We start from the raw sequence: 23,780 nt of genomic DNA, 5'->3' as shown, positions 1-23,780 counted from the left end.
GGTCTAAATTGAGTGAATAGAACCCTGTGTAATGGAATTCTGAAAAGGCCACCTGAGGGGCCAGTGGACAGAGTTTGTCCTTATTTCCCCTCTCATTTAAAACACCATCTTCCATGTGCTTCAGCAATGGAAACTTCTTGTTCAAGAACTGATCACACTGATTACCAAGCTTGAATGGCATTCCAGGAGCTTAGGCTTCAGGTTGAAGGCTACAGGGAGAAGGGGAGGTTTGTATGCGGAGGAGTGAAGGGCTCTTACAGGGAACAAATGGGAGTGTGGGCAGATCCAAGACAAGGAGATAGTGATGGGCTGTTGCAGCCGGGAGAAGATGGAGTCCTGGAGAACATGGGTGCAGTGATGACAGGAAGAATTCTGGTAATTCTTCTCCAGAAAAATCACAGTAACGTAAGTGTATTTTTAATGTATTTATTTAATGTATTTAATGTATTTTTAATGTGAAGTGGACTTCACCCCGTGTACATTAAAAATACAGAATAGCAAAACATAGCTGAAAACCTTTTTAGGGGTCAGCTTAGAAAGAAACTATCAGCAAACTTCTTCATCATGAATACAGGGGCTCTGATGGAAGAAGGTACCAAGTCAATCCAGTCCTTCCTTCATCATTTGCAGAGGACAGTTAAGAGGGACCTGATGGAAACGTCATCTCACATCTCGCCATTTCAACAGATCACAGAAAAAGGAGGAAAATGGAATAGAAGGGAACTGGTTAAGCTAGATTTTGAATGTTAATATAAAAGATATTTGACATCTTTGCCAAGTACTCATCAAAATAGACTAAAATTATTTATCACTTACTGAAGTACTTTTCCAAGGTCTCAGATAAAGAGGAGGAAGCACACAAACATCAAACAAAAATGTCAAAAATATTTAATGGGAAATAATTTGTGAATTACATTAAATCTAAAATTTCTGGTGTCAGGAATTCACTGGCGGTCCAGTGGTTAGGACTCTGCGCTTTCACTGCCGAGGGAGCGGGTTCAATCCCTGGTCGGGGAACAAAGATCCTGGAAGCCATGTGGCGTGGTCAAAAAAAATTAAAAAAAAATAAAAATGCTGGTGTCAAAGATTTAAATAATTGAGAATCTATCATATGTAGAAAAGAACGACATGAGTTAATTATAGAAGGCCACCAAAGCTAAGTTCAGAAGTCAGTAATTATTTATAGAAAAGTAGAAATTGGACATATTAAGATTTATTTCAAACTCCGAATAATTAACTGTAAAAAAGAAAAAAAAAAGTAAATTCAGTCCAAAAAAACCCCCAAGAGTTTTAACATTTCTTTAAAGAGGAACCTTGTGGTGACAGGCATTTCTTTCCCCCCTTCTCCTCTCCCCTGTCCTCTACCCCATGTCAGGCAAAGGGAACGGGGTGACCGACAACTGTCTGAGTCAAGTCACTGCCCCCGGGCTGAATAGGAATTACAAAAGGGTATTATCTTCTGAAACAAATGATTACTAAATGCACAAACCCTATAGACAGTTTTGCAATTGTCATCCTCATCTGTATAACTAACCTAAGGCAACAAATTTGAAATCAGATTCTGAAGCCACAAATCAATGTATCACCAATTAATCATCCCTATGCAAATACACCACCCACCTGAATCCGGTTCCCCCCTCTAAATACACTACTAGGTATTTCCATTTCATTCTGTTTATCTATCTCCCTATTTCTTTCTTTCTTTTTGTTCCCCTCTGCTCTACTGGTGTTTCTCCCCTATTTCGACCCTCACACATGTCATGCCTGCTCTACAACTTGTTTCCCCTCTCGTTGCTCTTTCCCCTCAATCTTTGACTGCCTTAAATCTCTATGTCTTCCTGCCTTTCTTTCCCATCTCTGCTCCCTCTGTGCCTTTGGGGGTAAACCCCTTCTATCCCTGTTATGCCTCACTTCCACCCCATTCTCTGGCACCCCAGGTGGCTATGCGTCCTTCCTGCCCGCTCTCTTCCTCTGCTGCTCCAATCACTAGTTTTCCTGCTTCTCTCCCAGCATCACAATGCCCTGAATGCCAAGTTTCCAACTCCTTTATCCTTGCCCCCGACGCTCTGTGCCGAGTGCTTCACCACTGTTGCTCCCCCTCCTATCAGACTCAGGACTCCTCTCCCTATGTTACTCTCCTACCCCTGCAGATCCTGTTTTAATTACTTTAATTTTAGAGAACTGTGACTTTCGAGGCTAAATTTCTTTTATGTTACTGTCTCTTTGCAAGATCCTCAGCCATCATCTATATTCTCATCCGTTTTCCCACATTCTTCTCTCCTCGGTTTTTCTCTTTCTCAGTCCTTCTCTGTCTCTGCTTCCCCCGATCCACCTCGCCTACCTATTTGCAAGGATGCGACTGAAAAAGATGGCTGCCTACCAGAAGAGCACATTTTCCAATGGCGCTGAATACAGAAAAACAATGGCTGTCAAATGGCTGACCCAGGTCACCTCCACAACGGGATAAGGGGAAGGGCTGGCTACAAAGGGGAGGCCTGCAGACCAGAAGGACCACCCACAGGAAGACGCAAGGGTCTGGGAGGAAGGGTGGAAGGGGCGTGGCGAGCTCTCCAGAATCCCAGGACCAGGGAGAGGATGCGGCCTCTCCAGGAGCAGGGAAGCCAGCACTGCCCTCCAGGGGCGGAGAGGTCGAGGCTGGGGGGTAGATGTAGTAAAGGGTATTTACTTATTTACGCAGCACACGGGATCTTCGTTGCCACGTGCGGGATCTTCCTTGCTGCCTGCGAGATCTTCCTTGCAGCATGCAAGATCTTTAGTTGCGGAATGTAGGGAACTTTAGCTGTGGCATGCGAACTCTCAGTTGCCGCATGTGGGATCAAGTTCCCTGACCAGGGATGGAACCCAGGCCCCCTGCATGGAGAGCACAGAGCCTTAGCCACTGGATCACCAGGGAAGTCCTGGTAAAGGGTTTCAAGCAAGAAAATGTCGAAAGGCAGCTCCCACGTGGACGAATGGCAGAAAAGCCAAGGGCAGGGACCAGCTTCAGGGTGAATTTAAACCCAAAGGAAAACATACACGACCTGCAACGGACCTGTAGGTGATGTCTGGATTTACTTGTATCCCGGATGCTGGGACATAAGGTCGAGCCTTTCCCAAGACTCTGAGGACAGAACAAGGGGGACCACGCAGCACAGACTTACAGAAAAGGAGACTGTTAAGTGTGGACTTCACCCCGTGTACTCCAATTCCGGTTCCAGAGGAAAGTGTGGGCGGAGAGAAGCAGGGCTGGGGGTGGGGCGAGTAGGGAGCGCAGATCAGCGCAAAGAGGACTGTACTGTAGGGCTAACCGGGGAAGGTGCTTCCCTGGACCTTGATCTGTTTATTTTAAATTACTATCTGTGACAGTTTTGGGTGCTTTTTAAAAAAATTATTTATTTTTGGCTGCATTGGGTCTTCGTTGCTGCGGGCGGGCTTTCTCTAGTTGCGGGGCGCGGGGGCTACTCTTCCTTGCAGTGCGCGGGCTTCTCATTGTGGTGGCTTCTCTTGTTGCAGAGCATGGGCTCTAGGCGCGTGGGCTTTAGTAGCTGCAGCACGCAGGCTCAGTAGTTGTGGCTCGCGGGCTCTAGAGCACAGGCTCAGTAGTTGTGGCTCATGGGCTTAGTTGCTCAATGGCATGTGGGATCTTCGAAAACCAGGGCTCGAACCCGTGTCCCTGCATTGGCAGGCCGATTCTTAACCACTGGGCCACCAGGGAAGTCCTCTGTGACAGTTTTAAGGTAAAAGCTTAAAATTTTGTGGGCCACTTACGTGGGAAGCTGTTTCTGCGAGATGAAAACGGTTTCAAAAAAGCTGTTTAGCCAGCGGGTTGCTCCCATACCCTGCTAGCGAGGAGAAAGCAGTTCAGAGGCCTGGAAACTTGGGTCTCCAAGTGGTTGCTGTGGGGCAGTGGATTCAGAAATATTTCCTGCACTGGGCGTTTCTCTGTATTACAAACTAGAACAACAAATACAAAACTCTCCCTAAGTAGTAAGTGCTACTTCTTACACCCTAAAGAACAGCTTTTCCATTTTCTCTTCACATTCAAGCAGGAGGCCAAACTCAACACTCTGCTCAGTTCCAGAGACTCAGGGACAAAACCTAGCATCTGAGACTGGAGGACTAAGGCATGCAAAGTTTATCTTCTTATCATAGAAGTAAGCTGGTGAGGACTTCCCTGGTGGCACAGTGGTTAAGCATCCGCCTGCCAATGCAGGGGACACGGGTTCGAGTCCTGGTCCGGGAAGATCCCACATTCCGTGGAGCAACTAAGCCCGTGAGCCACAACTACTGAGCCTGCACTCTAGAGCCTGCAAGCCACAACTACTGAGCCCACGTGCTGCAAATACTGAAGCCTGCGCACCTAGAGCCTATGCTCTGCAACGAGAAGCCACAGCAATGAGAAGCCTGCGCACCGCAACGAAGAGTAGCCCCTGCTCGCCACAACTAGAGAAAGCCTGCGCGCATCAAGATGCAACGGAGCCAATAAATAAGTAAATAAAGGCTCAACTTAAAAAAAAAAAAAGCTGGTGAGACATGAGCTACTCTTTTTTTTTACTTTTTTTGATGTGAACCATTTTTAAGTCTTTACTGAGTTTGTTACAATATTGCTTCTGTTTTATGTTTTGATTTTTTTGCCGCGAGGTATGTGGGATCTTAGCTCCCCAACCAGGGATCAAACCCACACCCCCTGCATTGGAAGGTTAAGTCTTAAAACACTGGACCAGCAGGGAAGTCCCTAAGCTACTCTTTATTGATGTGATTAAGGGTCTTTTGTTTTCTGTTACTTGGGAAAGAGAACCACATGTGACTTGTCATTTGCATTGGGCATGGAGACAGTACACACATGTGGATGAACTGGATATTACGTTAAATCTTTTCCAATGCAGACATACCTGCTGGTAAGTCTTCACGTAATCCTGCAGAGGACCAATTGAGAATGTATCGAATCTAAATGAGTATACAATAACTGACCTGAATTATCCAATAAATAATCTTTCTTTCACATCAACACTGTGGGGAAATACAATTACAAACAAAACCAAAATGTAAGACCAATAAATTTCCTCCACCTAGGTAATATGGAAAGGAAACAGCTTTACTATTGAATAATCATTACTCATGATTACAACACACAACCCGCTTCGTATCCTGATCCAGCCACTTGCTGGGATGGAACTGAATGAGTCTTTAAACCTGTCTTTGTCCTAAATTCCTTCGTTTCTGAAACGAGAATACGTACTTTTTTCAGAGATGAAAATTCAGTAAGTTACTATGCATAATGCATTAATAACAGTGACTTGTATTTGAAGTGTAATATGAAAGACAACAGAAATAAAAATTAAGATCACTTATTAAAGGGGACTTCCCTGGTGGTGCAGTGGTTAAGAATCCATGCTCCCAATGCAGGGGGCCCCGGCTGGATCTCTGGTCAGGTAACTAGATCCCACATGCATGCCGCAACTAAGAGTCCACATGCCACAACTAAGGAGCCCGCCTGCCGCAAATAAGACCCAGCACAACCGACTAAATAAAAATTTTTTTTTTAAAGATCACTTATCAAAGAATCTGTATTATTTTGGTTAGTAACAAAGTCTAAGTGGAGCATAATGGGTATCAGTTGTCATGCTAAAAATAGCACAAATCTTATTTTCTCTGCAAGGAGCTCTGCCTTTGAATGTCAATACATCACTGGGAAATGGCAGAATGGCTTCCAGGCATTTGGCAATGGAGCCTGTCTCCTTGTTACAAACTATAGTTGGACTCTTGGGGCCTATCTCATTAATCCTTTTGGTTTCATTGTGTGCTTCCTAAACTCCACATACTGGATTTTGAAACACCTGACCACAGCCAGCTCCCACATTAAAAGATTTCAGTTTACCCTCGTGACATTCTAAAATGAACTGAAGTCCTAAAGGCTTCCATGGAATTAAAGTCCCAAAGGAACTCTCTTCATATTTACAGTGCCTCTACTTCCTACCTCTCATTGAGTTATGTTCAGTTTCATTTCACAGGAATCCTAAAACAACCCACGGATTTAGAGATCCTTTGGTTTAAAACAAGGGAAATATATGGGGAAAGAAAAAAGTCATGCTAAGAAAAAACTGTATTCAAAAAAAATTTTTTTTCTGGAATTCCCTGGCAGGCCAGAGGTTAGGACTCTGATCTTTCAATGCAGGGACCAGGTGCATGGTGCAGCCCCAAAAATACATATATATCTTACAGTAGAAAACCATGTAAGACCACATTGCTTAATACCACAATTTGAAATTGAGATTTTAGGAGCCTATCAATAATTGCTCTTCTAGTAAATTGCTTATATTATCTGATAAACACTTCCAAACACCCATTTTTATTAATCTAGGATAAAAATACCTTAGGCAATTTATTTAATATTTTATAAGCATTTTCAACAACGATATTGCACAATGAGATGAATGTGTGCTGCAGACAGAAAAATGTAATACATTATTATCATAAAGAGAAGTGTGGTGTTCCTTATCAAGAAATCAGGAGTCTTAAGAGCAAATATTCACTGTTTTGTCAAACAGTTAGACTCCATTTTTCAGTGTTTGATTACTGACCCCTTTTAATCTTCGGGACAACATCTTCCCATTCCTCCTGAGCAAGCTGATAAAAAAAGCCTGAAGGGTCCCTTCTTTGATTTAACCTGGAAGTTCAAACGTCAAGCCTCATCCAGTAATTTCCTTAACACACCAAACCAATCACCATTCCCTGTTCTCTCAAACCATTTTTTGAACACCTTGGAAGTCTCTAACATGTGCCTAGAAAGTTGAATTATGTAACATTCTTATAACATTTCAATGTTAATGTCACCCTCAATAACCAAACCCAACTTGGGGTGGGGTTCTACTATACTCCAGTGAATGACCACAAGTGCAAACTAGCAAAAATAAAAACATTTTTTAAGGGTGAATATATGAAATTTCTCATTTCTCAAACAAAAACATTCCCATTGTATAATACTCATTTTTAAAAGAAAATCCATGAACACTGATCTTTTAAAATTAATACACTGATGGACTTCCCTGGGGGCGCAGTGGTTAAGAATCCGTCTGCCAATGCAGGGGACAGGGGTTTGATCCCAGGTCTGGGAAGATCCCACATGCCACGGAGCAACTAAGCCCATGCGCCACAACTACTAAGCCTGTGCTCTAGAGCCTGCAGGTTGCAACTACTGAAGCCCACGTGCCTAGAGTTTGTGCTCTACAACAAGGGAAGCCACCGCAATGAGAAGCCCATGCATCACAATGAAGAGTAGCCCCTGCTCACCACAACAAGAAGCAGCCTGCGGTCAGCAATGTAGACTGCATGCAGGCAAAAAAAAAAAAAAAAAAAAGCACTGAGCTCAAAAAGGACAAAAACATTGTATGATTTTTAAATTTTCTAATATTTTGCATGTGTTTACTATATTGCTATTTTCTCATCATGTAAATCAAGGTGCATGTCATGACATTTATGTAAAGGACAAATGTGAAATTGCATGATTTTTAAATTTTTAGTGTTTTGCATACACTTACTACATTCCTACTTTCTCTTCATCTAAATCAAGGTGCAGGGGGCTTCCCTCATGGCGCAGTGGTTAAGAATCTGCCTGCCAATGCAGGGGACAGGGGTTCAAGCCCTGGTCCACATGACACAGAGCAACTAAGCCCGAGCACCACAACTACTGCGCTTGTGTTCTAGAGGTCTCGAGCCACAACTACTGAGCCTGCGTGCCACAACTACTGATGCCCAAGTGCCTAGAGCCTGTGCTCTGCCACAAGAGAAGCCACCGCAATGAGAAGCCCACACACGGCAACGAAGAGCAGCCCCTGCTCGCCAATAGAGAAAGCCCGCACAGCAACCAAGACCCAACAGAGCCAATAAGTAAATAAATAAATAAATAAAAATCAAGGTGCACACCATGACATTTAATTAGACACATGAAAGAACAAGAAAAAATACATTCATATACTGCTTATTCAAGAATGGAGGCAGGTATTAAGGAGCGTTAAAAAAAAATAAAACGGTCCCAAGGTGGAGAACAGCTGTAACATTCTGTTCAGTATGGACTGTCTTATGATTAGTGAGATGTGAGCCCCGAGTAAAGTTTTCTCTCCCATTCATAACATTTGTGAGGTAATCTCCAGAATGAATTCTTCGGTGAATAAATTCCTCGTTTAAAAGACAGGACACAATAATTACATTTATCTGGTTTCTATCCATAATGAATTTTCTAATAAAGCCTAAGATGGGGACACCTGCTAAAAGCCTTGTCACATCAAAACATTATTAAAATCTCTCTCCAATATAGATTACCTGATGGTATTAACTTAGGCTTGAAAGCACACTGAAGAATTTGCCATGCTCATTATACCTGTAAGACTGCTCACTAGTATGTAATCTCCAATGACTTGATAGGCTTGAACTTTGACTAAAGGCTTTGCCACACTCATTACATTTGTAAGGTTTCTCTCCAGTATGAATTCGTTGGTGCCTTCTAAGGGCTGGCTTCTCATGAAAGGCTCTGCCACAGTCATTACACTTGTAAGGTTTCTCTCCAGTATGAATTCGTTGGTGCCTTCTAAGGGCTGGCTTCTCACGAAAGGCTCTGCCACACTCATTACATTTGTAAGGTTTCTCTCCAGTATGAATGCGTTGATGCCTTCTAAGAGCTGGCTTCTCACGAAAGACTTTGCCACAGCTGTTACATTTGTAAGGTTTTTCTTCAGTATGAATTCTCTGATGAGCTGCAAGGTTTCCTTTCATACTAAAAGCCTTGCCACACTCATTACATTTGTAAGGTTTCTCTCCAGTATGAACTTGTTGATGCCTTCTAAGGGTTTGCTTCTCACGAAAGAACTTGCCACACTCATTACATTTGTGAGGTTTCTCTCCAGTATGAATTCTCTGATGATTCACAAGGACTGATTTTTGATTAAAGACTTTGCCACATACATCACATTTATATGGTTTTGCTCCTGTATGGATTATCTCATGTTTCCTGAGGCCTGTTTTAAAAAAAAAGGTTTTCCCACACAAATTACATTTGTAAGGTTTCTCTCCAGTATGAATTCTCCGGTGACATTTAAGGTATGAATTTTGACCATAGACTTTGCCACATACATCACATTTATATGCTTTTGCTCCTGGATGGATTAGCTCATGTTTCCTGAGGTCTGTGCCACAAAGAAAGGTTTTCCCACAAAAACTACATTTGTAAGTTTTCTCTCCAGTATGAATTCCCTGATGACGTTGAAAGGATAGATTCTGACGATAGACTTTGCCACATAGATCACATTTATATAATTTCTCTTGAATGTGTGTTATCTGATGTCTTTTGAGGTATGAGCCGATAGGAAAGGTTCTGCCACACTCATTGCATTTGTAAGGCTTCTCTCCAGTATGAATTCTCTGGTGAACTGCAAGACTTGCTTTCTTATCAAAGACCTTTCCACACTCATTACACTTGTAAGGTTTCTCTCCAGTATGAACTCTTTGATGAATTACAAGGTATGAATTTCGGCAAAAGACCTTGTCACATACATCACATTTATGCAATTTCTTTCCTATATGGATTCTCTGATGACTCCTGAGATTTGAGACCTGATGAAAGGTTTTGCCACACTTATTACACTTGTAGGGTACTTCCCTGTGTGGGCTCTGGTCTTGTGTCAGTATTGAAGGATGCATAAAATCACTCCCATATCTGTTAGAAATGTTGGTTTGGACAGGAGGCGAAATTCCTTGAAGTGGTGAAAATGAGGAACTACTGCTGATACTCTTAACAGCTTTATTAAATTCATCAATTTTCTGTTTACTTTTAAACATATGCAGTTCACCCTGAAGGCTTAACACAAGTCTATTTCCAATAGGCTTGTTTTTTGCATCCCTTCCACCATGTGGACTTCTACCAGTGACATCTTGGTGACAGGATATGGGGATATTTTTGTAACTTCTTCCATCATCTCTCCACTGAAAACCATGGTCATACGTATTTTCCTGAATTTCCGGGAGGTAAAAATGTTTGATTCCCTGGCTTTCATGTCTTTCCAACATCAATGTTTGGAATACTCCACCTTTATCGGTGTTTGACTTTAGTTGTAATTTCTTGATCACATGTATATGAGAGATATCTACAAGACATAAAGAAACATACATGACCTACTCATTACAATGCATGAGTAAATGTTTCATGTTAAATACATGATATTATACCAAAAGTAATACTTATAAACAATCAGTTATGAAACTGCGCAACCATTATGTTCAAATGTTTAGAAACACTAAATAGGATTACTTACTAAAGAAAGTGATAACACGTAATTCAAATTAAGTTTAGGGTAGCCTAGGGGATTGGGATTGACATATTACGTATAAAATATATAAGTAATAAGAACCTGCTGTATAGGAAAAAAAAGTTTAGGGTAGCCTAATTTGAAACACGCTATGACAAAACATTCAAATTGTAAAAACTTATATGAGCTCTCAAAATAAGTGTTTTTCCACCATGATCACAAAGGACATAGCAATTAACATTAAACACACAAATACCAGGAGTTTAGAGAAAAAACTTCCGGGGAGATGCAAGAAGAAGTGACCCATGGAACTAAAAACATTATTCACTCACCCCTACTTGAAATAGTTTCTGAGTCATCATAACTGCACATCATGATTTAGGTTGTGTCCTGAGAAAGCTGTTCAATGGATGAACGGGGATCATTTTTACAGTGTGAGTAATGAGGCCACTGAAAATACTGAAGTTAAAAGAAAAGAACTGGCCTAGTAAGTAACATGATACTGCTCCATTTTTAACAGTGGGAATTATAGTATAGGTATGGAACAGACACCGAAGACATTTAAAAACAGAGAAAATGAAGTATTATAGAAACAAAGCAGGTTTACATCTATCACATTGTTTCCTATGTAAGGCATAAACTGAATATTCCATAAGTCCCATTTCCATGCATATATTCACAAAGAGCACACATAATATTCCGTAAGATGTACAAGAATGTTCTTAGCTGAAACTTGAAGGAAAAGCCAGAAGAAGGCCATCAAAAACAGATGAATGAGTTTATGCTATACACAAACATACAGATATAAAGAAATCGAAAACTATAAAAGTTCCTCAACATATTTTAAAAAGAACAAAACTATCATATAATGCAGCAATTACAGTGTTGGCAATATATCGAAAAAAATGAAATCACTGTCTTAGAAGATACCTGCACTCCCACATTTATCAGAGCAGTAATCACAATAGCCCAGGCATCAAAACAACCTAAGTGTCCAACAGATGAATGGGGAAAAACACTGTGAGATATACAGAATGTAATATCATTTATCCATAAAGAAGAAAAAATTCCTACTAGTTTTAACAATACAGATGGACAACAAGGGTATAGACTCAGTAAAATAATCCACAGAGAAAGAATAATACTCAATAATCTCATTTATGTGTAAAACATATATATATATATATATATATATAAAAAAAAGGGCCAAACTAAGAGCCACATAGAGTAGCATAGTGATTACCAAAGTTTAGGGGTTAGTAGAATGGGAAGATATTTGTCAAAGGAGTAAATTTACCGTTTTCAGTTGAAAGATTTCTACATATTTAATGTACAGCATGGTAATTATAATTATCAATACTATACTATATGCCTAAAAGTTGATAAGATGGTAGACCTTAAATGTTCTCACCACACATAAAAAACTGTAATTATGTCACAGATGAATGTATTAAATGACCTATCAAGGTAATTATTTTGCAATACAACTGGATCAAATCATTACCCAGTATACCTTAAACTGATAAAATGATATATATTAATTAAATTTCAATAAATCGGGAAAGAGAAAATACAAATAAGTAGACAAAAAAGGTCGTGGTTTACCAAGTAAATAAATTTCAAGAAACTTAAAAAATAAATGATTTAGAAGTAGAAAATATGCCAAAACTAGCAGATGCAAAAAGCATTAGATTACAAATCAATGAAACAGAGAATAAAAACTACATAAAATCGCAAGCTCACAACTTGGTTCTTACCTACATCTAGAATAACTACCAAAAAGAGTAAAGACTCAAATTACTGAAATCAGAAATGAAAGAGAAGACATTACAACTGATTCGACAACAATCAAGAAAATTAGAACAAAATATTAAGACAATTCTATTCCTAAGTATTGGATAAACTAGAAGAAGTAAATAAATTCTTAGAAAAACAACCTATCAACACTAACCAAAGAAGAAATTAAAATCTGTATGAACCAGTAACTAGAAAAAAGATGGAATCACTAATCAAAAACCATTCAACAAGAAAGGCCAGATACATTCACTGCAGAATTCTAGACAACATTTCCAAACAATTAAGAATACTCTTCCTAAACTCTGCCCCCAAAGAAACACAGAGAAAGGAAGAGTTGCAAACTCTATGACACGAGAATTACTCTAATACTAGTGCCAGACAGACATTAAAAAAAAACACAGACTAAAATCTCTATAATGAATCATGCAAAAAGCATCAATACAACAATGGTAAGCTAAACTTAACACCAAATTAAAAGGATTATATACCATAAAAAAAGAGAATACATTCTTGAAATATCAGGATGCTTCAACATATGAAAACATTCAGTGTAAAACAATATATTAAGAGAATGAAAAAAGGACTTCTCTGGCGGCAGAGTGGTTAACATTCCGCCTGCCAATGCAGGGGACACGGGTTTGATCCCTGGTCCAGGAAGATCCCATGTGCCATGGAGCAACTAAGCCTGTGCACCACAACTACGGAGTCTGTGCTCTAGAGCTCACGAGCCACAACTACTGAGCCCGAGTGCCACAACTACTGAACCTCACATGCCTAGAGCCCGTGATCCGCAACAAGAGAAGCCACCGCAATGAGAAGCCCATGCACCGCAATGAGAAGTAGCCCCCGCCTACCGCAACTAGAGAAAGCCCCCACACACCAATTAAGACCCACACAGTCAAAAATAAGTAAATAAAATAAATAAATGTATACAAAAAAGAGAATATTAAAAAAACCCTACATGATGGTCTCAATCGATGCTGGCAAAGCATCTGAAAAAAGTCAACAGCCTTTCATGATAAAAATACTCAGTAAACCAAAAAAGTTTTAAAAAGCTACCTCAACACAATAAAGGACATGTATTGACAGCACACAGCTAACATTATGCTCAATGGTGAAAGAATGAAAGCATTCCCTCTAAGATCAGATATAGGACAAGGATACTTGCTCGTACTTCTAAAAACTTATTCCTGGAAATCCTAGTAGGAAGAAGAACAAGTAGGGAAAAAAAGAGATGAAAAGTATCCAAATATAAAAAGGAAACAAAATTATCTGTTTAAAACCAATATGATCTAATTTGTAGAAATCCTGAAGATTCTGGAAAAAAACAAAAAACCCTGCTAGAAGTAATAAATTACCAGACATTTAATCAACATGCAAAAATCAATGTATTTCTATACAACAAAAATTCCACCATGAGGGGGCTCTTCCCCAATCAAACACTCACGTGGAAAATAGAAAACAAAAACACTAATAGTAACATCAAATACATAGACCTGATGATAAAATTAATAAAATCAAGACCACTTGTTACCCATAGAAATGTACAAAATGAAAGCAGCAGTGCTGTAAACAAAAAAAATGATAGCTCACCATTGATAAAGTATCACTCCACAAACTGTCTCATTAAGACGCTTCAAAATTAGCTGTGACGGTATCATGAACAATGGCACGCAAGACAACAAAAAATATGGCATGACGGCTGAGTCAACAGCCTAACACGAGAATGTGAACTTGGACAACGTTATCCCTAGGAGAAATTCCTATACCATTTCTTGAGGCTCAAACGATGGTAATTATTACATGTGAACAACACTGTCACAGTGCCTTTGAGACATGTTTTGGTGATATTCCTCAAAACCAGAAAAAGAACTGCAAAGACTTATCAGGGTCTTACAACATATGAGGAAAAGTATTCTCCATCAAAAATTTTCTGTTACACAGCAAACCCATTCCACAGTATACACCAGAAGTTGTCCATTAACTACAGGTACATTATCAAGGCAAGAAACAAGATAAAATTTCAGTCCCTAGAAGCATGTCTTTCAAAAGCAACTTTCAAAGGCAAAATCATGCAAACTTAGGAGAATATTAAATCAGAAAGAATATATACTTCCTAAGTACAGCAATAAGAAATGAAAAAAATATAAGATACGGGGTTCAGATATTATGGGTCCTTGACATGGAATCATGAGCTCAACCCATAGATTCCAAGATAAAGCCAGAAAGATTCATATGTTCTCCCCATGTAGGATTGGGGATTAAAACGAGGATCTCTCTGTCCACCGTCTTTAGAGTTTCCGTAAGTTACAATAACAGAAGATCTAATGCACCTCCCTATTACACACATCCCTGATGGGTGTGGCAAAGTCAGAACAGAAGAAATGGCCGACAGATCTAAACAAGCAGACAGGGCTTGAGAAAGCTCCATGCAGGTTCTGAGGTGCCAGATGGAATGAAACAGCAAGCAGTGTTTTCTCATCTTATAATTAGATCTTCTAAAAAATATCAGATGGGGGTGTAATCCAGAAAGGCCCAGGGACTGGAGTCTGGAGGCATCAGCTCTGATCTATATGGACTGAAAACTGAGCATTCAAGAGAATCAAGTCCAAAAGAAGAGATGAGAGAGCAAGAGACCCCTTTATTTTAAAAGTTTCCAGTTGGGTGTTTTAAATACTTAAGCACTGGAAAAAACTCCTGGTGTATCATGAAGCGGGCAGACCATCTAAAGAAATGGCACCTTTAAACTCCTGTGGTCTGAGACATCAAGGCATTGAGTTCAGTTAAGCAAGGCATGGGATTCCAAAAGGCAAATAAGGGTAAATGCAAAGATACCCTCCCAACATTTGGAGGGAAGTTATCCTCACCCACAAAGATCAGGTTTCTGTAGGTCTCCAACATCACGTCCCTGTACAAGGCCCTCTGAGCAGGGTCCAGGCATTCCCACTCCTCCTGAGAGAATTCGATGACCACATCATTCAGTGTCAACTGACCCTGAAAGAAAAACACATTTCACCAAGTGTGAAAGAGTTTATTTGTGTATTCCACTAATAAAACACTGATTCAGGGGCTTCCCTGGTGGTGCAGTGGTTAAGAATCCGCCTGTCAGTGCAAGGGACACGGGTTCGAGCCCTGGTCTGGGAAGACCCCACATGCCGCGGAGCAACTAGCCCAGTGCACCACAACTACTGAGCCTGTGCTCTAGAGCCCGCGAGCCACAACTACTGAAGCCCGCATTCCTAGAGCCCGTGCTCCACACCAAGAGAAGCCACCATGATGAGAAGCCCACGCGCAGCAACGAAGAGTAGCTCCCGCTCGCCGCGACTAGAGAAAGCCCACGCGCAGCAACGAAGACCCAATGCAGCCAAAAATAAATAAATAAAATAAATAAATTTATATATATAAAAAAATACAGATTCAAAATTAGAAAAGTTATTACTATTATACATTAATTTAACAGATTCAGAAAAAAATATCACAATAGTAAAGTTAAAAACTTACTGGAAAATTAAAAACCATTAAAAAAAAAAAGGAAAAAATATTGCAATTAAGTAAGAACATTTCACCAAACATGATGATCAGAAGGAAACAGTCGGAGAGAAGTTAACGCTCTTACACTGTTGATGGGAATATAAATTGATGCAGCCATTATGGAAACCAGTGTGGATGTTCCTCAATAAATTAAAAATGGAGCTGCCATATGTTCCAGCAATTCCACTCCTGGGCATATATCCAGACAAAACTATAATTCAAAAGATACATGATCCCCTATGTACATATGATCATTATTTACAAAATTCAAGACATGGAAACAACCTAAATGTCTACTGACAAATGAATGGATAAAGAAAATGTGGTGTATACACACACACACACACACACACACACACACACAATGGGATATTACTCAGCCATAAAAAAAAATGAACGAATGTCATTTGCAGCAACATGGATGGATCTAGAGATTATCATACTAAGTGAAGTAAGTAAAAAGACAAATACCGGGGCTTCCCTGGTGGCGCAGTGGTTGAGAGTCCGCCTGCCGATGCAGGGGACACGGGTTCGTGCTCCGGTCCAGGAAGATCCCACATGCCACAGAGCAGCTGGGCCCGTGAGCCATGGCCGCTGAGCCTGCGCGTCTGGAGCCTGTGCACCACAATGGGAGAGGCCACAACAGTGGGAGGCCCATGTACAGCAAAAAAAAAAAAAAAGGACAAATACCATGTTATCACTTATATGTGGAATCTAAAATATGACACAAATGAACATATTTACGAAACAGAAATAGACTCACAGAGAACAGACTTGTGGTTGCAGGATTGTGGTGGGGGGAGGATTGCAAGTTTGGGATCAGCAGATGCAAACTAGCATATATAGGATGGAGAAACTACAAGGTCCTACTGTAGAGCACAGGGAACTAAATTCAATATCCTGTGATAAAACATAATGGAAAAGAATATAAAAAAGAATATATATGTATAACTGAGTCACTTTGCTATACAGCAGAAATTAACACAACATTGTAAATCAACTATATGTCAATAAAATTAAAAAAAAAAAAAAAGAGGGAAATACTCAATGCATTCCCACTGACATTACAGTGGAGTGAAGGGGGCTGGCCAGGGCTCCTGACTTTCACCACTGTACGGTGTGGCTGAGCAGGGACCACTAGAAGAAGTAACAGGAGGAAAACAGAGAGCTAGAGCAAGACACAGAAACAGCATGTCAGAGAGTAAAAACTGTTAACATTCACAAATCTAAGGACACAGAAAAGCTAAAAGGGAAAGGATGGAAAAAGATATTACGTCCCAAAGATAGCAGGGATGACTGCATAATATCAGACAAAATGAATTAAAGAGAAAAACTGACATAAGACAGAAAGGACATTATATTATCACAAAAAGGGGTAACTCTCCAAGATATAACAATTATAAATATTTAAACACCTAACAGAGTTCCCCTCAATACCCCAGTGTTAAGTACCAATGGAAGCAAAGAGAAGACCAAAAGGAAACAGAGCACCTGAACAACACTATAGACTCACAAGACCACAGAGATCACCCCATCCAACAAAAGCAGAAAACACATGCTTCTCAAGCACACATGAAACGTTCTCCATCACAGACTACATGTTAGGCCACAAAGCAAATCTTAGCAAATTCAAGAAGACCCAGATCATAAAAAGTATTTCTCCAAACATAATGAAACCAAACTTCAAAAAGCCAGCAGAAGGAAAACAGAAAAATTTCAAAAACGTAGAAATTAAACAATTCATTTTTAAACCAATACTTGAAAGAAGACAAGGAAACTTTTAAAATATCTAAATGAAAGTGACAACACACATACTAAAAATTACAGTCAAGCAGTACAAAAAGAGAAGTCTACACTGCTAAACATCTACAACAAAGAAGAGAAGAGAACACAAATCAGGAATATATTCACTACAAGGAAGGAGAAAAAGAAAAAACTAAACAAAAATTACTAGAAAGAAACAGAGAAGAATGATTAGACAAGAGATAAATGAAACAGAATGTAGGAAAACAAAATAAAAATCAACCAACCAAGAGTTGGTGTTTTAAAACTAGGCAGGAAACAGATTGCAACTGATGTCACAGAAACATTTTTTAAAGGAAGATAAGGGAGAACTATGAACAATAATGCCTACAAATTACATAATCTAGAAGATACAGGTAAATTCTTACAAATGTCAAACCTAACCAGGCCTAATCATTACAAAATAAAAACTTTGAATAGAATTATAACTGGGAGATTCAAGCAATAATCAAAAATCTCAAACAAGGAAAAACCCAGGACAAGATAGCCTCACTACTGAATTGTACCAAACATGTACAGAAGAATTACCTCTAATCCTGCTAAAATCTTCTTGAATAGTCTCAGAGGGAACACTAGCAAATTCCTTCTATGGAGCCTGCTTAACTCTGATACCAAAGCCAGAAAAAGACACAAGAAAAGAAAACTACAAAACCAGTATCACCCGCACATACGGATGCAAAATCCTTAACAAAATACTACAAAATCAAATTCAACCGCACATGAAAATGTATTCAAATCAACACCAAGTACATTTTATTCCTATAATGCAAGGCTGACTCAACATAGAAAAATCAAGTAATGTGATATAACACGTTGACAGAATAAAGGAAAAAACCACATATGATCATCTCAATTGATGCAGAAATAACCCACTTAACAAAATGCAGCAACCTTTCAAGATATAAACCCTCAACAAACCAGAAACAGTAAACTATCTCGACATAATAAACACCAAATATGAAAAGAACACAGCTAACATTATACTCTACAGTCAAAGACTAAAAGGTTTTCCTCTCACATCAAGAGGAAGGCAAGCATGCACACTCTCTGCTATGCACACTCACTACTATTCAACGAAGTACTGAAAATCCTACCAAAGCCATTAAATGGAAAAAGAAATCAAAGATAACTAAAAAAGAATTATCTTTTTTTGTGGGCGACAAGTTTTATACGGACAAACCACAAAGATACTACAAGAAAACAACTATGTCGGGACTTCCCTGATGGCGCAGTGGTTAAGAATCCGCCTGCCAATGCAGGGGACACGGGTTTGAGCCCTGGTCCGGGAAGATCCCACACACCCTGGAGCAACTAAGCCCATGTGCCACAACTACTGAGCCTGTGCTCTAGACCCTGCGAGCCACAACTACTGAGCCCGTGTGCCACACTACTGAAGCCTGCGCACTCTAGAGCCCACGCTCCGTAACAAGAGAAGCCATCGCAGTGAGAAGCCCAAGCACCGCAAGGAGGAGTAGCCCCTGCTCGCTGCAACTAGAGAAAGCCCGCGCAAAGCAACGAGGACCCAACACAGCCAAAAGTAAATAAATAAATTAATTAAAAACAAAACAAAAAAAAAACCCCAACTATGTAAAAAAAAATTTTTAGAAAAGTTGGATAAAAAAATTAACATGCGGCTTCCCTGGTGGCGCAGTGGTTGAGAGTCTGCCTGCCGATGCAGGGGACACGGGTTCGTGCCCCGGTCCGGGAAGATCCCACATGCCGCGGAGCGGCTGGGCCCGTGAGCCATGGCCGCTGAGCCTGCGCGTCCGGAGCCTGTGCTCCGCGACGGGAGAGGCCACAAAAGTGAAAGGTCCGCATACCGCAAAAAAAAAAAAAAATTAACATGCAAAAATCAGACAAATTTCTATATGGAATGAAAAATGTCAAAAAAAGTTAAGAAAACAATCCCATTAACTACAGCATTAAAAAGTACAGAATACTTAGGAATAAATTAGCCAAGGAGGTAAAACACTTGTATACTGAAAACTACAAAACTTGTTGAAAGTAATCCAAGGAGATACACACAAATAGAAAGATATCCTGTATGCATGCACTGGAAGACTTAATACTCTTAAAATGACCACAGTCCCAAAGTGTTCTATAGATACAAAAGAATCCCTGTCAAAATTCCAATGGCAATATTTGCAGCGACAGAAAAAAACATGGTACAAAAAAACATGCTTTGCAGTAATACAAAAAAACATGGTAAAAAAACATGCTAAGAGAATCTCAAAGGACCCAAAATGGCCAAAATACTCTTGAAACAGGAGGGAGATGGAGAAGGCCCGTTTTGAATATCAAAACATTACATACAAATTAATCAAGATGGTGTGGTACTGGCATGAACACAGATACATAAAGCCAAGGAACAGAACAGAATGCTCACAAATAATCCTTGGCATGTGTGTAAAATGTACTCACAAGGGTGGTAAGACTACATAATGGAAAAAGGACAGTCTCAGTGACAAATGCTGCTGGGAAACTGGGTATCTACCAGCAAAAGAAGAAAGTAGGAACCTTACTTGCATAAAACAGAAAAACCTCTCTGTCATGAAAAAGGCAATCAACAGAGTGTAAAGACAACCCCTGAGAAACGGAGGGGGAGAAAGTGACTTGAAGAATGCAGAGAATTTTGTTGATTTCATAGTTTAAAATCGATGATGGAATAAAACACCCTCTATCACTGATGTCTCTTTCTGAACTTACCATTCCATTTTGCAATCATTCAGATTTTGAAGTCAGTGACTCACTCATTTAGCTTCTAGTGTATTATAAAAAAAATCAGAACAAATTTCTTGTTATTGTTCAGTTTTCCAGAATTTACCAAGTATCGTGCATATTCAGATGATTCCATCAACAGGATGGGTCATGGAATTTACAGAGAGCGGACAGTACACTCAGATGAAGCCCTTTAACAATACCTGCTGCCCAATAGCACTGAGACCCCATCCACAATCCATAGGTGTGAAGCCCTGCCTAAGACAATGTCCACTGGAACCTCAGGGAGATGAAATCTAAGTGGACATGACAGGGACTGAGGGAAGGCACTAGATAAGGGTGAATGTACACGTGTCAGGAAGGATACCTCAGAGTGAGACAAGATTAGCAAGTCCAGTTGAGGGCACTTCAGAAAGGAAAGACTGAAGAATCAACTGAGAATATGACTTTACCTCAGAAACAGCCATTCCTGACTCCTTTTCTTTTCCTTCTCTTAACGGCTTCTTTGTTAGACAACAAGACTCTTTAGAGGTCTACCTGAGAGTTGAAAACATGCTGTTTAATGCTTAGAATCAACACACCCCCTTCCTGAGTCACCACCACACACACAGGGAAGCCCTCAGCATGTGGAACAGACGGTCCTCTGCTGCCCACTGTCCCAAGAGGGACTCAGGACAGTAAACTCCCACATAGAGTCTAACAGGTGAGTTTTCCCACCCTTTCTTCAGATCAGGCTCCCCTCCTGGTGAGGCCCTCACGTACCCAGCAGCAGTGGGCACCTCAGCTGGACCCGACGATCCCCTGCAGGTCACAGACCAGCCCTGATCCATCCCCACGCAGAGCAGAGCCCTCACCCTCAGCCCAGATCTCAGCCCTCGAAACGGGGGGACTCAGAGTCCTGATGTTCAATGACGGATCCAGATTGGAACATCCTGGGGAACCTTAAGTATTATTCATGTTGGGCCCCATCCCAGCTCCTTTAAAACGCGTCTCTGGTCAGGGGGTATAAAACATATGAAGATGCCTTACTCAAATCAATGTGAAGCCTGGGCTGAGCACCACCTAGAGGAGGTGAGCCCAGCACACCTCCCACGTTCTTTTTTACCCAAGCTCTATTAATGTACAGTTGATGAATAAACATGGTGTACATATAAGATATACAATGTGATTATCTGGCAGATACATACACTGTGTAATAATTATCACAAAAATTACATGTGAGGACACCCAAGGACCCACTAAACCTAAGATGCCATATTTTCATCTACAATTCCAGCCCAAACACTGTCATCTCCAAAACCTACTAATTAAAAAAGAGACACATGCAGTAAGGCACATGCCACAGTCAGACCACAACCTCTCCCAATGAAATGGCCCAAATTCTCCACTGTATCTTTCAAAGTGCATCTGAAATGGTCTTCACTTACACAATAAAATGCTCAAAAATACCAAAGGTAACCCACAAAATGATCTCTAAAATTCTCTGTGTATCACTTTAAGGGTTGCACGATGATTCTCCCACTCTCAAAAGACCCAACGTGAGTCAAGGCATAGAGTGGATTCTGTGGGGCACCCTATAGCTCCATTCCCTCAGGACCATGGTGTCCATCCACCTGTACCCAGAGCGTGCTGTTTGCACAGCTCAGGTCATATCTCTAAGAGCACAGGAGGAAAACGTTTGTCTTTCTAAATCCACTGCCTTCATTCCTACTCAGGTGTGACCATGAGTTATTCAATGCAACCAATGCATGCAATCCTCAGTCTCAGCATCTATGTCCCATGGAACCTGAGCTAGGACTTTATGGCAATTCAGTTCATGTAATGAAGCCCACAACTACACATACCACCTCAAGGTGCTCCAACCACAATTAAGACATCCCTTTCAAATAGTTCTCCAGATGCCTTGACCCCGCAAGGGACAGGTGCCCACACCATTCACTTGGCTCACCTTGAAGCCCACACTGGCTGCCACATCCCTCCTGAAGACCCCTACAGGCTCCCCTCCAACTTCCCAACTGTTCTGCCTCTCCTCCATGCACTCATGGGCAAACAGGGCTAAAAGGCACAAGGACCTCTCAGCAAAGCCATCGCAACAGGAATACACACAAGCTGCCACCCAAAGGACACTGACCATTCATTATGAAGGTCAAGAAGTCGGCCATCCTGGGAAACTGACTAACAATTGGGAACGTCATCAAGTCCAGTTACAAAGGGATTTGAGTTCATTTACGGAGACTCAAAGCAGACAGTTCCCAAGTTTCTTGACTCCTGTTCTACCCACTCACAGGTAATTAAAAGATACCCTAGCTCTTTGAGGGAGGCCTCCTTCATGCCCCATTAGGCTCCAGACTTCTGCCCACCCTTAGCACAGTGAAACCACTATCCTGGACTCTGAGCAGATGACCTGCCGGAAGGCAAGGCTCCTGTCCAAGGTGGCGACTGGTCACCTGATGTGCACAGCCTGGAACACCTGGGGGCTACAGCAGAGCACTGACACAGCACACTAAACATGGGAACACGTCACCCACTGCTTGAGGACACCAGCTGTACAGGACTTTTTAGGCCTCCCTACATCTTTTTGCTCTTGAGTAAACAGACACATAAGGTAAGCATCAATTAGAGTGGAAATGTCCAAAACAAGTGTGAGAACCATCCTCATTACCTGCCCTGGCACCTTGATATTTCCTGAGGTGTACTCAGCCCAGTCAACAATCCTAGCCTTGAAAACATCCCCAGAGTGAGGGGTTGCAGTGACCCTGGGAAGATGATGAACACTGTGTCCTTCAATGGAGGTTAAGCACGAAAGACTAAAAATAATCAATACACAAGTACATTTCTGTTGAGGGTGACTGATACAGAGGCAGTAAACCCTGGGTAATTTCACAGAGGTTGTCGGAGGAAGGGGAAGGGGACATATCTCTGAAGTAACATGTGGAGGACAAAGGGCCTGAGCCATGGTGACTTAAAGGCCAATGGTAAGAACAGGAACTAAGATCTGAGACAGAACACGTGTTGGGGTTTGGGGACAGAAAAAAGGTGAATGTGTGCGGGGCAGAGTGAACCATGAGGAAACGGTCACTTCCCAAGATGAGGCTGGAGACACTGGCAGGGCCCTGAGCATGATACAGGGCTGTGTAGACACAGTGAGGAGACTGGACTTTGTCATAAAGACAAGTAACAGCCAGTGGAGATATGAGTGCCAGGACTGACTAAACTCTCTTCAAATTTAAATCTTCTGCAGAGAAATACATCTCACTATGGTCACTTTAACTCTGAGCCTATGTTCTTGTCTCCTTTCTAGGGTTTGTTTTACTTTTACATTCTGGGATGACTGTGACCCATTTAAATTTCTAAATACGACTAGACGCTCTCTTCAAAAATAATTGCCACACACAGCGGGTGGGGGTGGGAGGTGGGGAGGGATGATGGGAGAGTCAGATTGACATATACACACTACGATGTATAAAATATATAACTGGGCTTCCCTGGTGGCGCAGTGGTTGAGAGTCCACCTGCCGATGCAGGGGACACAGGTTCGTGCCCCAGTCTGGGAAGATCCCACATGCCGCAGAGCGGCTGGGCCCGTGAGCCATGGCCGCTGAGCCTGCGCGTCCGGAGCCTGTGCTCCGCAAC

The 23,780-nt window shown here is 41.1% G+C and overlaps 1 protein-coding gene and 1 long non-coding RNA gene across 2 annotated transcripts in view; both read right to left on the bottom strand.

Annotated features, from left to right (window-relative positions):
* Positions 1 to 7,910: 7,910 nt before the first annotated feature.
* LOC113606274 (uncharacterized) overlaps positions 7,911 to 23,780 on the bottom strand; it is a 46,599-nt gene continuing 30,729 nt past the window's right edge. The window contains 4 exon segments of the mRNA XM_027080389.1: positions 7,911 to 10,136; positions 14,963 to 15,089; positions 16,098 to 16,142; positions 22,096 to 22,202. Of these exon segments, the coding sequence (XP_026936190.1) occupies positions 8,293 to 10,136; positions 14,963 to 15,089; positions 16,098 to 16,142; positions 22,096 to 22,202 (2,123 nt within the window). The 3' untranslated portion in view covers positions 7,911 to 8,292.
* Positions 16,370 to 23,780, bottom strand: part of LOC113605720 (uncharacterized) — a 9,951-nt gene continuing 2,540 nt past the window's right edge. Inside the window, exons 2-3 of the long non-coding RNA XR_003427318.1 lie at positions 20,600 to 20,684; positions 16,370 to 16,526 (exon numbers count right to left, since the gene is read on the bottom strand). This is a non-coding gene — a long non-coding RNA (uncharacterized LOC113605720). The remainder of the gene's footprint in view (positions 16,527 to 20,599; positions 20,685 to 23,780) is intronic.

Source organism: Aethalodelphis obliquidens, unplaced genomic scaffold (assembly GCF_003676395.1).
Source record: "Aethalodelphis obliquidens isolate GAN/ISIS:26980383/991018 unplaced genomic scaffold, ASM367639v1 scaffold43, whole genome shotgun sequence".
In the NCBI taxonomy this organism is placed as follows: Eukaryota; Metazoa; Chordata; class Mammalia; order Artiodactyla; family Delphinidae; genus Aethalodelphis; species Aethalodelphis obliquidens.
Note: the sequence above shows the minus strand (reverse complement) of the source record. Positions and strands in the feature narration are given on the sequence as shown.